General features: G+C 36.4%; 1 protein-coding gene across 7 annotated transcripts in view; it reads right to left on the minus strand.

Moving 5' to 3' along the window:
• Positions 1-13,946, minus strand: part of DGKH (diacylglycerol kinase eta) — a 192,856-nt gene that overhangs the window by 40,232 nt on the left and 138,678 nt on the right. For all 7 annotated transcript variants that reach the window (XM_017536129.2, XM_017536127.2, XM_017536131.2 and 4 more), the window contains 3 exons: positions 11,374-11,459; positions 3,113-3,212; positions 948-1,221 (listed from right to left, as the gene is read on the minus strand). In XM_017536129.2, the coding sequence (XP_017391618.1) occupies positions 948-1,221; positions 3,113-3,212; positions 11,374-11,459 (460 nt within the window). The remainder of the gene's footprint in view (positions 1-947; positions 1,222-3,112; positions 3,213-11,373; positions 11,460-13,946) is intronic.

Raw genomic sequence — 13,946 nt, forward strand, 5'->3', positions numbered from 1 at the left:
TCCCAGCTACTCAGGAGGCTGAGGCAGGAGAATTGCCTGAACCCAGGAGGCGGAGGTTGCGGTGAGCCGAGATCGCGCCATTGCACACCAGCCTGGGAAAAAAGAGTGAGACCTTGTCTCAAAAAAAAAAAAAAAACAAATAAAATTAACATTTAGTCTATAGCTAAAATTCTGAGAAGTATTAATATATACATTAATCTAAAAATTAAAATAAGGCAGAGCTTTTATAAGCTCTTAATAAAGCAGCATAAACATTAGGAAATTAATGTTAAGAAAATATTTTCTGGCAGGGTGCAGTCGTTCGCACCTGTAATCCCAGCACTCTGGGAGGCTGAGGTGGGTGAATCACTTGAGCCCAGGAGTTTGAGATCAGCCTGGGCAACATGGTGAAACCCCATCTCCACCAAAAATACAAAAAAAAAATTAGCTGGGTATGGTGGTGCATGCCTGTGGTCCCAGCTACTCGGGAGACTGAGGGAGGAGGATAGCTTGAGCGTGGGAGGTGGAGGTGGCAGTGAGCTGAGACTGCACCACTGCACTCCAGCCTGGGTGACAGAGTGAGGCCTTGCCTCAAAAAATTTTTTTAAAATATTTTCAAAGTAGTTTAGAGGTTTGACTTTCTTTACGAATTCAACAGATTCCAATTAAGTAAACTCTAAAATTTTTAAAATGTCATTTAAAATAGTTTTATATTTTAGATAGAAATGTTTCCATGTAACTTATTTCTGGTATTTTATTTTATTCATCATTAATATGCTGATTCTTGTTACTACTATAACAATATATAGGACTATGTACAAGTTTTATTATAATGACTTTATCTTCTATCTTGCCTTAAAAAATTTGTTTTTAAAAAGCGTGTCCAATCTGACCACTACAAAAGCTTGGTTATGCTTGCAGTAGAAATGCTGCCAACTTCTTCCAAAGCTAAATTTATTAACATGTACCTTTTCCAGCTTCCTCAATGACCTGCCTCACTGCTTTCTTTAAACTATTTGCCCGCAACATGATTTCCCTCGGTTTGACGGCTTTCTGGGAGGATGGTTTTGTAACGTCATCCACGAGCTGTTCTTTGCTTTCACCAAGGGACTCTTCACTGGACGATTCCACAGCATCTTCTTCCACAATGAGAGGGCTGAGGCCTGGGAGAACATGTGCAGCCTCAGAATCTGTGTGCAAAGCCTGCAGCAGTTGTTCAAGCTTCTCGTTGAGGACTGAACACTGAGAGGAAAATATGGCAATGAGAAAAATATTCAAAAACAATCAAGATCAGCAGACAAAGTGCAAGAAATTTTTATAGAGATGTTTTGAAAGTTTAATCCCAAGAGAGAAAAACACTAAAATTCCCACCTTTAATTTTGAAGATATTTTGGTTCTGCAAGCAGCTAATTTTAAAATCTCCATTTAGTAGAGATACACAATGATAATGTAAATTATGGTGTTTGATTTAGAGGGACAATGCCTTTATTGATGTTTACTACATAAAATAATTTATAATTTTTTAAATTGGCACAATTATTACAGAATTTCATTAATTTATAGTTTCAGAACCATTCAGACTCCATTTCATGGGGAAAAAAATCTTTACAATGTTCATACAGCTATTTTTCTTCAAAGAACACAATAGACACTTTGCTACCAAGTGATGCTTTATATAAAAAAATTACACAAAATTTGCTATACATTATACAAAACATTGGATAAATTTTTTTTAAAAAGTAATTGACTATGGCACCATTTTGAGCATCAGAAACAGCACATCTGACTGACTTGTGGCAAACTCCCCTTCAAAGCTTTGGTTTGCACAGGAGTGAACAATGCCTAAGGGACTATTGGCTCAAATAAAGTGCAGGAAGGAAAATGCACAAGGATGAGGAGGGAAAAGAAGAGGGATACAGAAAGAAAAACATGCACTAGGCAAGCCCTTGTATCTTTTTGCTTTTCTTATATATGAATAGCGAAGAAACATTTAAGACTGAAGCTGTTGATGCTACCTCCAATATACCTTTCATCTCCATAAAATTTCTAGTCCCTTTACTCCTCATATATTTGTCTTTGATGATATGCTGAGACAAAGTTACAGCAGAAATAGTTTAGAGACAGAAGTATGGCCAGAGAGAGTTTCTATTTTCTGAAACTCTCCACAGAGCAGAAAGACAAGAGAAAAGGGCAGAAAACTTCAAATGTATATTTATTTCTATTATCTTTTTCTTCCACTCAATTAAACTGCAATCTACAGCATGGATTTGGGAAGCTAATCCCTTTGCAAGCCCAAGATATTCAAGCCTTTTGTAAAAAGGTCCTGTTGTGAATTTATGAAAGCAAATACAGTAGTTTTTAAGGTTTGGTAAACTGTTCTTATTTTAGTTTATGAAAGGGGAAAGAAGTCTGTAAAGAAAAAGGTGATGCAACAAGCAGCACTCTGAAAGAGACCAAGAATTTTAAGTCTAGGAAATCCAAAGAACCATGCTGGAAGGGAGCTGAACTGGCCTAAATCTGCTTGAAAATGGGAAGCCTTGCTTTCCCCACTGGAACCCAGCTACATGGGATTCCCTGCGGTCTGACTGCTATGCATCTCCCTTTCAGTCAATCATGGCCGGGTATGAAGGCTCACACTTGTAATCCTAGCATTTTTGGGAGGCCAAAGCAGATGGATCACCTGTGGTCAGGAGTTCGAGACTGGCCTGGCTAACACGGTGAAACCTCATCTCTACTAGAAATACAAAAATTATTCAGGTGTGGAGGCAAGCACTTGTAATCCAGCTACTTGGGAGTCTGAGGCAGGAGAATCGCTGGAACCTGGAAGGTGGAGGTTGCAGTGAGCCGAGATCATGCCACTGGACTCGAGCCTGGGTGACAGAGCAAGACTCAGTCTCAAAAAGAAGTCAATCACTGGGACAGGGATTTGAGTTAGGTTTTCAGCAATGCAGTTTTCCTACATATTAAAGGGTAATAGTAAAATAGAATATTTTTTAAAATCCTCAGAAGTAATTTTTCTCTTGATTTAAGATGTTTTGGCAGGCAAACCACTGAATCAATTTAGCTTTGAAACACAGTTGAATGTTAGCATTATCTGTAAACAAATCTCATGCCCTAATGGGTCCCCTCTTACTTTACTGGCCACGGCATCAGCTACAACCGCATTTTCCAAGGTTTTGTCGTACGTCTTCTCTACTTTGGCAACGAAGTCCTTCACAGTTTCACATAGTGTCCTTTGAGAAAAAGAAGTTGTACAATTTAGTAAACTTCATGATTTGATTTGCTTTGATTTGTGAATATATTTTAAAAGAAACACAATTAAGGAAACTGCCAAATATCTGGGTCACATCTATGCTTCTATCTGCTATGCAGTTTGTCTCAGATAAGTTCAAGACATTCTAAATGATAAATGCATACATGAATAAGCCTTGCTGTATATTACTTAAATTATAGTAATTCATGGTATAACAAGCTTTCCTCAAATATTTAAATTAAGTATTTTTAGATCCCATTTAAAAATGATAAAGCATCATCTTGCTTTCTCCACTGGAATTCTAAAGCTTACATATTTTCATAACAGAAACTGCAGTGTCAAACAAAGATAAGATTATTGCTGATCTTGTCACTGTCAAGCTACTACTTATCATATGGAGATCTTGATTGCTAGTTATAAGATATTATTACTGAAGAGAAAGAGATTGTGTATTATGCTGAAAACAAATCTGCCACTTGAAATGAGTTATAGTCTCTGTAAATCCATTCATTTTTTCCTTGACATAACCAATGCAATAACTACAAAACTAATTTAATTTAGGTCTTGTTAGTGTCAGCAATATATGGTTTATTTGTTTGTTTCTTTTAATTATGTTTGGCTTCTCTGCAATAGAAATAAGCTAAAAGACAAAATAACTTGAAACAATAACAAAATCTGCCTTTCGAAAAGCTTTGGATCTGAATCTGGTGTTGGATTAAAAACAACAATCAATAGAATGGCATAGGACCAGCTTTTTAAAAGCAAAGGCTTATGCTGATAGAATCAGACTATTTTTTAAATTATAGTATTGCTGTCTATCATTGATATAAAAAAAAGGTTCCAGCAGTTATTTTTTCTATTACACTCACAATTTTCTCTGGTAGTTGAGTGGTGTAATGGTAAATTTCCATATACTTAAGTATTATGAACTTGAACAATTCAATAGATACAGGACACATACACAGTCTCACACACACACGCGCACACACACGCACACACACCACACCACAACCACCCCTCCCCCAACACACACACACACTACCAACCTTCGAATTTATCATCTTGGCAATTATACTGCTAACAATTTTTGTCTTGTTATTTTTTAGCAAACATTTCTAGATTTTATTTGAATAAAGGTAATATTTTCTAATCCTGAACCTTCTTCCTTGGCTTTTTAAACTCGAATTTCTACAGAGAATCTAGCTTATCATTTACTAGAGATGCTTTTGTGTACTTCACATTGTTTTATCTTCGATGGTGAACAATACTTCATAGGATTTCTTAAAATATAATGCTATCATGAAATCTCTTCTATGCATTTTACTGAAAGCTTCTGTAAGATGTGCTACTTTGAGGTAAGAGGAGCATTGACACCTCTTCCTGTAACTGAGAAATAGAGGATTTTCTTGCCATGATGATAACATCCTCTTGATATAATTTTCTCTTCGTTTGTGAACTGCACATGTCATATCACTCTCATAGCTACTTTTGTTGGTATTTTACTCATGCCTAGAGACAGGGCCCATCTCCATCAGCCTAGGAATGAAAAGGGCAGCAGGGATGCTCCTCCTCAGTGTGTCATGTCACTGAGGCAGACAGTGGCTGACAAAGACATTGTGATCCTGTGGCACTGTTGGCCAAGGTAGCTGAGGAAGGGGCATGTAAAGGTTAGGGGGGTGCTTGCCACACAAGTGTGGAAAGAATCAGAAGACATGCTCTACCTTATGGCTCATTAAGTTCCATATGCCAGAAGGAATACAGGATATTTATATTCTGGGGGAATGAAGTACCCTTTTATTATACCTAAATAGTGAATGTAGAGTTATTACAACAAAAATAAAACATATACTTAAAAATAGTATGATTTTAAAGTCCTACCAGCTGGGAACTTGCAAACTGGAGAAAAAACAATTTTAAGATGTATTTACTACAGGAAGACAAAAGATATTCTCCAACAGTACACACAGCTTTCTACTTTATATGTAAGACTTCCAGAAAATATGTGCAAAAGTCAAACAAAATGAAAGTAGAACATAGTTTAAAAAAGAGATTAAAAAATTTTAATTCCTAATTATATCTTTAATCAATGGTAGAACTTTAAAAAGAAACTTTTTTAGAGATGGGGGTTTTGCTCAGTTGCCTAGGCTGGAGTGCAGTGGTGTGATCATAGATAACTGCAGGCCTGAACTCCTGGGCTCAAGTGATCTTCCCAGCTTAGCCTCCTCAGTAGCTAGGACCACAGATGCATGTAACTATGCTGAGCTAATTAATTTTTTTTTTTTTGTAGAGATGTAGTCTCTCTGTGCCACCCCAGCTGGTATCTAACTCCCGGCCTCAAGGGATCCTCCTGCCTTGGCATCCAAAAGCAATGAGATGACAGATGTGAGCCACTGCGTAAGGCCTAGACAGAACTTCTGGTATTTCCAACACTGTATTTCTTTAATTTTGTCCTCTTCCTTCAAAGTTGAACATAGTCAACTCTGTGAACCAAATACTCAGTTGAGGCTAACAACAGTCCACATTTCACATACCTGATGATTTCCACCGTCATCTCCACTATATTACATACGTTAGACCCATACTTCTCATCACTAGTGTTAGTACCCTCATTTATCAGCTTTCCACTTAATTTCTTAAAGTATGGGAAAACGGCAATAAAATATGCAAATACTACACAAGATAAATATGGCAATAGTACCCAGACAGAATCATGGATTGGCAGGCAAGGTCATCATATGGAAATCTGAAAAAATTCATTTTTCATCTAATAAAAAGTTCCAATTTGAAACTGAAGATAACTGAGACATATCAATGCATACTAAATAAAAATCTTTAGTTATCTTTGTCTCTAGCTATCTTTGTGCACTGAGGAAATATTTTTAATAACTACCTCACTTCACCAAGTAAATGAGGCGGGTTGGCCTAAATTATCCCTAGATTTCAAATCTAAATTCTATGGTTCTATGACAGTGGCTTCAGTATTCCTGCTAGTTAGTTATCCCATTTTCTGAAACTTCTGTACACAGAATAAATCAGATTTATTTTAAAACTTCGGGGGTGAGTAGAATGAGTGAGTAAAAAACCTAATTAACTCCTACTGTTAAAGCAAAAAAAGTTTTAAAACTGCTGACTAAATAAAAGGAGAGACATATATTGCAACTAAAGACAACTTATTTAATAACTTTTTCATTTTTATTAATAAATAGTATCTATGATTGCTAATCAGAGCTGTGAGTCTCAGAAGATAACTCCTATTACCATACCAAATTGATAAAATTGTAAGGTCAAAGAAATGTTGTTTTAGGTTAACCTCCATATTAGCTATGCTAGTGGAATACAACTTTTCCATTAGTATTTCAACATTTTAAAAATAGCTGAAAACAGTTAAGGCTACTGGGAATTATTATTGTATGAAATAAATATAAACACGCAAAAAAGGTTAAAGTGTTTTGCCTTAATATTGTGTATCACTGAACAAATAAATGACATTCACAAAATAAGGGAATTCTTTAGGTAGTAATTACAAGTGTGTATATGTGTGTGTGACTGTGTGTACACACAGTATTTTTTTAATCATTGAGCTGTACCCTTGTGATTTAGGTGCTTTACTGTGTATGTCATGTCTTAGTCAGAATTTTTTTAAAGGGGTAACCATTATAGATTTTTTTAAGTATTTTTTTTTAAGATGGGGTCTCATTCTGTCATCCAGGCTGGAGTACACTGGCATGATCACAACTCACTGCAGCCTCAACCTCTCATGCCCAAGCGATCCTCTCACCTCAGCCTCCTGAGTAGCTGGGACTAAAGGCACATATCATCACACCCAGCTAATTTTAAAATTTTTTTGTAGAGATGGGGTTCCACTATGTTGTCCAGGCTGGTCTTGAACTCCTGGCTCAAGTGATCCTCCCACCTTGGCTTCCCAAAGTGTTGAGATTACAGGCATGGACCACTATGCCTGGTCAAAATTTGTAAAGTCTTAAAGAGATATCACTCAAACGTAGTATATGAACCTTGTCTGAATTTTGAACAAATAAAGTGTGTGTGGGTTTTTTTTTAAAGACCCTGTCAAAATTCAGACAAGGTTCACAAAAAAACCTCTGAGAAAACTGGGGGAAATGGGATATGGCTTGAGTAATATTGATGGTATTAGAGAATTATTAATTTGTTAGATTTTTTAAAAAGATTATATGTGCACACACATATATACACATACGCACACAGCCCTGCATATTCATGGGTTCCACATCCATGGATTCAACCAACCATGGATTGAAAATATTTGAAAAAGAAAACAGATTGTTGTGTCTAAACTGAATATGTGCAGATTTTTTTCTTGTCATCATTCCCTAAACAATACAGTATAACAACGATTTACATAGCAAATACATTCTATTCATTATTATAAGTAATCTAGAGACGATTTAAAGTATGTGGGAGGATGTATGTTGGTTATATACAAATACTATGGCATTTTCTATCAGAGACTTGAAAACCTATAGATTTTGGTATCCAAGGGGGTTCTGAGCCAATCCCACATGGTTAGAGAGGGATGACTATATACCAAAAGTAGAATAGAATAATTTTCAGGATGTTCTTAGAGATACTGTAGCAAAATAAAGTAGGAAGGCAGATGGCAAAATGTTGATAAATACTGAAACTGAATGATGGGTATGGTGGGAAGTAATTATAACAGTTTTGTTTGAAAATGTCCATAAAAATAAAATTTAGAGACGCTGAGCCACTGCCCATTTGCAATGCCACGTGGAAGTCAAAGCTGCACCTCCAGCATGGCCTCTCTGGCCAGCCAGGCACCTCCAGTGAGACCAGCACCCGGGTCAGCACCAGCAGCTCAGCTGCCAGCAGTGGTCCCACCCTCTCTAGTCGGGTCTCCTGCTGCTGCACCCTGGCAGCCAGGTCTGATGGTCCAGAGGGCAACCACTGCAGCTAGTGGGGCTGTGGGCCCTGCTGTGGGGCACACACTGGGTCAGCTATCACAGGAAAGGGGGGGTTTCAACAGAGGAAGTAATGCTGAGCTCGCAAGGCAGCATTACTTTTCAGAAGCCTCTGGGAGACTAGCTGCACAACAGCAGCAGCTTTGCTTGTATAAGATAGAACAGTTTCTGGGGTGTGCCCAGAACTAGGGTGACGTCAAGCTTGGTGAGGGTGCCAATGAGGTGCTAAAACAGTGCAGACGTGCACGTGGACTGGCCTAATCAAGAAGTTCAACTGAAGACATGAAAAATCAGCTCTCATGACCAATTTAATTTAACATAAAAATATAACGAAGAGTGAAAGTATAAAGTATGAAACCATCAGTTAATCCTCTTCTCTGTCATTCACAGCTTCCTTGCTTCAGAATTGCAATGGAAAATGGTGTTCTTACTGTGCGGAATTTCATTAAGATGATATAGAATTTGGGGCTGGGTAAGTATTTATATGGCCTCCTTAAACCAGCTGTTGTGATTTTATTGTTTGTAAGATAACTGGAATAAAGAGATTTTCTTCCAAAAATAATAATAATAAAATTTAATACATATTGTATTTCTAGTATCAAATAATTACATATTGTGTCCTCTTTTTTTCTCTTCAGCCTCTTTATGGCAAATTCCCATTGTATCTGGGGTTGTAAAAACCTGGAAGCACAGATGAGTGAGTGACAAGAGGCGACCCAGATCGGAATGGAATCTGCTTAAGGGCAAGCATGCTGGTTAGGGAGAACCCCAAAGCTAAGGCTAAGAGCAGTGCCTTAGACAAAGAGTCAGACCAAGGTCAAAGAAAACATCTGAAATGTAATCCAGTAAAACATGAGATGATGATACCAAAATTTAATATAGCCCTCTGCCGTTTATAAACTCTATACTTATAGATATATTACTCAGCTTAATTCTCCTAACAGTTCCATGAGGGAGAAATAACAGGCCTTCTTTCCATATCCCCAAGAAATAGGAAACAGGACTGACTGAACGGTAGAAAAAGATCTGAATGGATGCACAATGGCTGGCCCAGGAGAGGCGGGCTACATACTCTCTTCCTTTGGTTGGCAGTACTGTTGGGGTTTTCGATGAATTGTATTGCTTGATGGCGAAATGGACAAATCTCCAGTTTGTCTCAGGCCTTAGCACTTCCTATTGTCTTTCTCATCCCAGGCCCAATTCATACACCTAAGTGACTGCCTGGCCCTTGCCCTGTAAATCCAATGTATTTTGATATGACATTTCAGAGAACATTGCTAGCAAAGGTGGAAAGCTGTAATGGAAGCTTTTTTAAGGTATAGCAAGTCATAAGATAATTATTTTTTGTGTAATATAGTTAAGTAAATATTTTAACTGGCCACTTTTCATAGTTTGGATGTCAGCAAAACCTTTATATTGACTTTCATGTATTTGATCACTGCATTTAGTATATTTTTTACATATTTTTAATTAAGTGGAATTCTTAAGAAATTTCCACAGATGCAAACAGAATTATAGTAATTAACCCTTTCTCTCCCTATCATTCGTAATCTTAACACCTTTGTAGCAAAACATTTTTGGCAGTAGAAACCTTTTCTCTAATAAAATCTTTTTTTTTTTTTTTTTGAGACAGGGTTTCACTCTGTCACCCAAACTGGAGTGCAGTGGTACCATCTTAGCTCTAGTGCAACCTCCACCTCCCAGGCTCAAGTGATCCTCCCACCTCAGCCTCCTGAACAGCTGGTACTACAGGAAAGGCACCATCACGCCTGGCTAGTGTGTGTGTGTGTGTGTGTGTGTGTGTGTGTGTGTACCTCATCTCTACATATATATACATAAGGTTTCATCATGTTGCCCAGGCTGGCCTTGAACTCCCAGGCTCAAGTAATCTGCCCACCTTGGCCTCTTACAGTGTTGGAATTACAGGCATGAGCCACTGTACCTGGTTCAAATACAATCTTACACATAATTCCAATATTAAAACTCTGTTTTGTTGACATTAATAAATTAGATACAATTAAATTTTCTCCTTTACAAGAAAAGTTAAACAATAAAGTTACAGATAACAGTTATAGTTTTATATTTGATACAGTTTTTAATTATTTCTGTATTTTATTTTAAAAACATGATTGTAAGGAAATTGTCTTCAATTATGTAAAAATGGCAGAAGATGCTTTAGTCCAATATTTGTACAAAACAGAGACCTGCAGTACTGCCCACCAAGCAGAGTCTAGAGTCCACCTCTCCTGGGCCAACCAGTGTGCCTCCTTGGCGGTAAGCCATTCAACAATTTTCCTATTGTTCAGTCCTGTTTCCTATTTCTGGAGGATATGTTGTCAAAAGCAGTTGTTACTACATTTGTACTTTTTATAAAAATTTTATAAAGATTCATCTTGTCTTTCCCCAACTTCACTGAGAATTAAGTACATAATATACCAAAATTTGTGTATTTTTTCTTTACCACTTTCCCACTCATTTTCTTTCCCTCTCTTTTTCTCCTCTCTTCCTGCATAATAGTAACCCATGCTTGCTATGTCAGAATCTGAAAGCATTCTTTTGCTTATCAGCTGAAAATTTCAGTTGGTGTCACTCCTTCCTCTAGTCAACTTCCCAGTTTCTTGAGATCAGCACAGGATGCTTCAAAACTAAATTCTAAATTCCAGCCAGGCAACATTTGGGATAATAACATCAAGTAGCTTTGGCTCCATGTACAGAATCAACTTCACTAAAATCTGATAACTTTGTATTAAAATGTAATTATTCAATTTAAGCATGCTGAGAAACATCATTTTGAAAAATCTCATTCTTTTCCTTTTACTGATGTGATGTAAACATTTCCTAAATAGTAGTGTTCATGGAAATAATGAATTATAATGAAATATGTAATTATAAACATTTCCTTAAATAGATTTAGGTTAATTAAACTCTAAATGCTTCTTACACGTTTTTGATAAAAATGATTCAAATTACGCATAAAAAAATACCCTCTAAGTATATGCCACTGCAAATAAGATGCTAACATGATTTTTAAAAATCAATTCAAATTTAGTACATCTAATTCTATAAGCCACTTCCAAGGTATTTTTTGAGAAGAAAACCCACAAATAAATGACCTAAATGATAGGAATCAGCTATCCTTTCATTTTCACCATATAACTATTTAAAGACTTAAAACCCACAACTTACTTGGCAGATGATATGACCACTGCTTGTTCATCAGAATTGAGGATTTTTGTAAGATGCGTTGCAACTGAGTCTTCATAAATTGTCATCTGAAAAAAAGAAAAAAAAAAACTCCACACTGTATTATTGTTGCTGGCATTTATACAACTTGCTTATTGCTGTTTCAGAAATTGAACCCTTCATGACATGTGTTAGGCAGGGCAATGGCTAGAATGAAATATAAGAATCATTATGCAAAATAGATATATATTTCCTTTTGACAAAAGCCTTTCATTTTCTGGAATTCTTTAGTTTATATTCTTATAGAAATCCATAAAATCCCCTTTACAAAATTTTTATATAAAAATATCTCAATATAAAAATGATTCCTACAAAGTAGTATAATAAAGCCAAAAAATCTAATAAAAATTGAGCAAAAGACTAGACATTTAAATATAAAAATATCCAAATGGCCCATCAACAGAAGAAAACATATCCAATCTCAGCCATCAGGCAAATGCAAACTAAAACCACAATGCAGTACCACCATATCACAATGGCTAAAATGAAAACCAGTAGAAAATGGCAAGTACTAGCAAGGCTATAGAGCTGCAGAACTCTCATACACTGCTGATGGGAATGCAAACTGATACACTCTCAAAAACAATTTGGTAGTGTCTCTTAAAGCTAAACATATGCAATGACATCACAAGATTGAGAAATGCAACTTCTACACCCAAAAGAAATGCAGAAATGTGTTCATCAAAAGACACGCACTAGAATGTTCACAGCAGCATTCATTTAATAGTAGAATGGATGACAAATTGCAGTATATTTGTGCAATGGAAGACTATAGGAGAATGAGAATGAATGATTTACAGCCAAGCCACAGTATAGATGAATCTGATAAATATAACGTTGCATGAAAGAATCCAGAAACAAATGGGAGTATACAAAATGATTCTATTTTACAAAGCACAAAACAGATACCAATCTATCTATCAGAAGTCAGCATAGTGATATTGGGGTAGGAGGTGAGAGCTTGACTGAAATGGGGCATGAAGGGGCTTATGGGGTACTTGAATGCTGTCGGGTGGTTTAGGCATTGATTACATAGATTTGTTTAGTTTGTGAAAAATTACATAAAGCTGTATATTTATGACCTGTGCACTTTTCTGTATGTATAATTCAATAAAAAAGATTTTTTAAATGCTGAATGCACTTTCATATAATCATGTAAATAAATATTCCTTTTAAATAATTAGTGAAAATGCCAAAAGCATCCACAATCCCTTTCTTATTTGACTCAAACTTTAACATCCTATTAAAAGAACACACACATTTTCCTAATATGTAAAGATGTGCACAGTATTTAAACAGCCTCATATTCAGAGCCTTACATCAAATGTGTCTCAAATAATATCCTATTGCATGGGGGGGCGAAGTGGCTCACACCTGTAATCCCAGCACTTTGGGAGGCCAAGGCGGGTGGATCACAAGGTCAGGAGATTGAGATCATCCTGAACAACATGGTGAAACCCCACCTCTACTAAAAAAATATAAAAATTAGCTGGCATGGTGGTTCACGCCTGTAGTCCCAGCTACTGGGGAGGCTGAGGCAGTAGAATTGCTTGAACCCAGGAGGCAGAGGTTGCAATCAGCTGAGATCACAACACTGCACTCCAGCCTGGCAACAGAGCAAGACTTCGTCTCAAAAAAAAAAAAAAAAAAATTCCATTTCACCCAGCTCAAAATTTTCTAGTATAAGTGATCCGCTCTAGGCAAGCTGGCTGATGATGCTCTTCTGCCTCACCCAGATACCTTTTCATTACTTTTACCAATCAGCTTCAGTTTATTCAGACTTAATTGAAGATTCAATTAATGGTCTTTCCCACAAAGCCCTCCTGACTAGCCTCTCCCCAAAAGAATCCATTCCTAATTTACCTTCATTCCACCACTGGGTATGCTACTCTTTCAAAAGTATGTTACTCTTTAAAATTTCTACCTTCCCTCCTTCAAAGGCAGACCACTTGTGGGAAAGCAATTTTACATCAAAGAAAGGAAGGGAGGCTGGGAGCTCCAAAATTACACATGATATTGTATTGACCCACAAATCCCCTTTACTGATCTCTTAAACACTACAAATTACATCTTTACAGCTAGGATCAGAAAAATAAAAATATATCATCTAAAAATAAACTTTAAAATTTGAAAAAAGAAAATACTCGCCAGAGATTATTTTTCTTCCCTGCAGAGGAGAAAATATTTTACATGATAATTAATGCTATTAATTAATGAATTCATTAATGCCAGTTGATTAATGTATTAATTAATGACATTTGATTAATGCCATTTGAAACTTATATTTAAGAAATCCAAGTTTTTGTCCATTAAAAATATTCAAAGACAAAAACATACAACCTCTTTCAGAGAACACTAAAATAGCCTCTGTGTCCAAAGATAAAATAATACATGTAACTTATTAACCTACTATGCAGTCACATAGCTGGGTCAGAAAGGTAAGTAATAATAAGAGTTAACATTTTGTATTGTGTACCAGGCACTGTAATTAAGCACTCTGTATACATTTATGCCTT

This window comes from Cebus imitator, unplaced genomic scaffold (genome assembly GCF_001604975.1).
Source record: "Cebus imitator isolate Cc_AM_T3 unplaced genomic scaffold, Cebus_imitator-1.0 Scaffold96, whole genome shotgun sequence".
Taxonomy (NCBI): Eukaryota; Metazoa; Chordata; class Mammalia; order Primates; family Cebidae; genus Cebus; species Cebus imitator.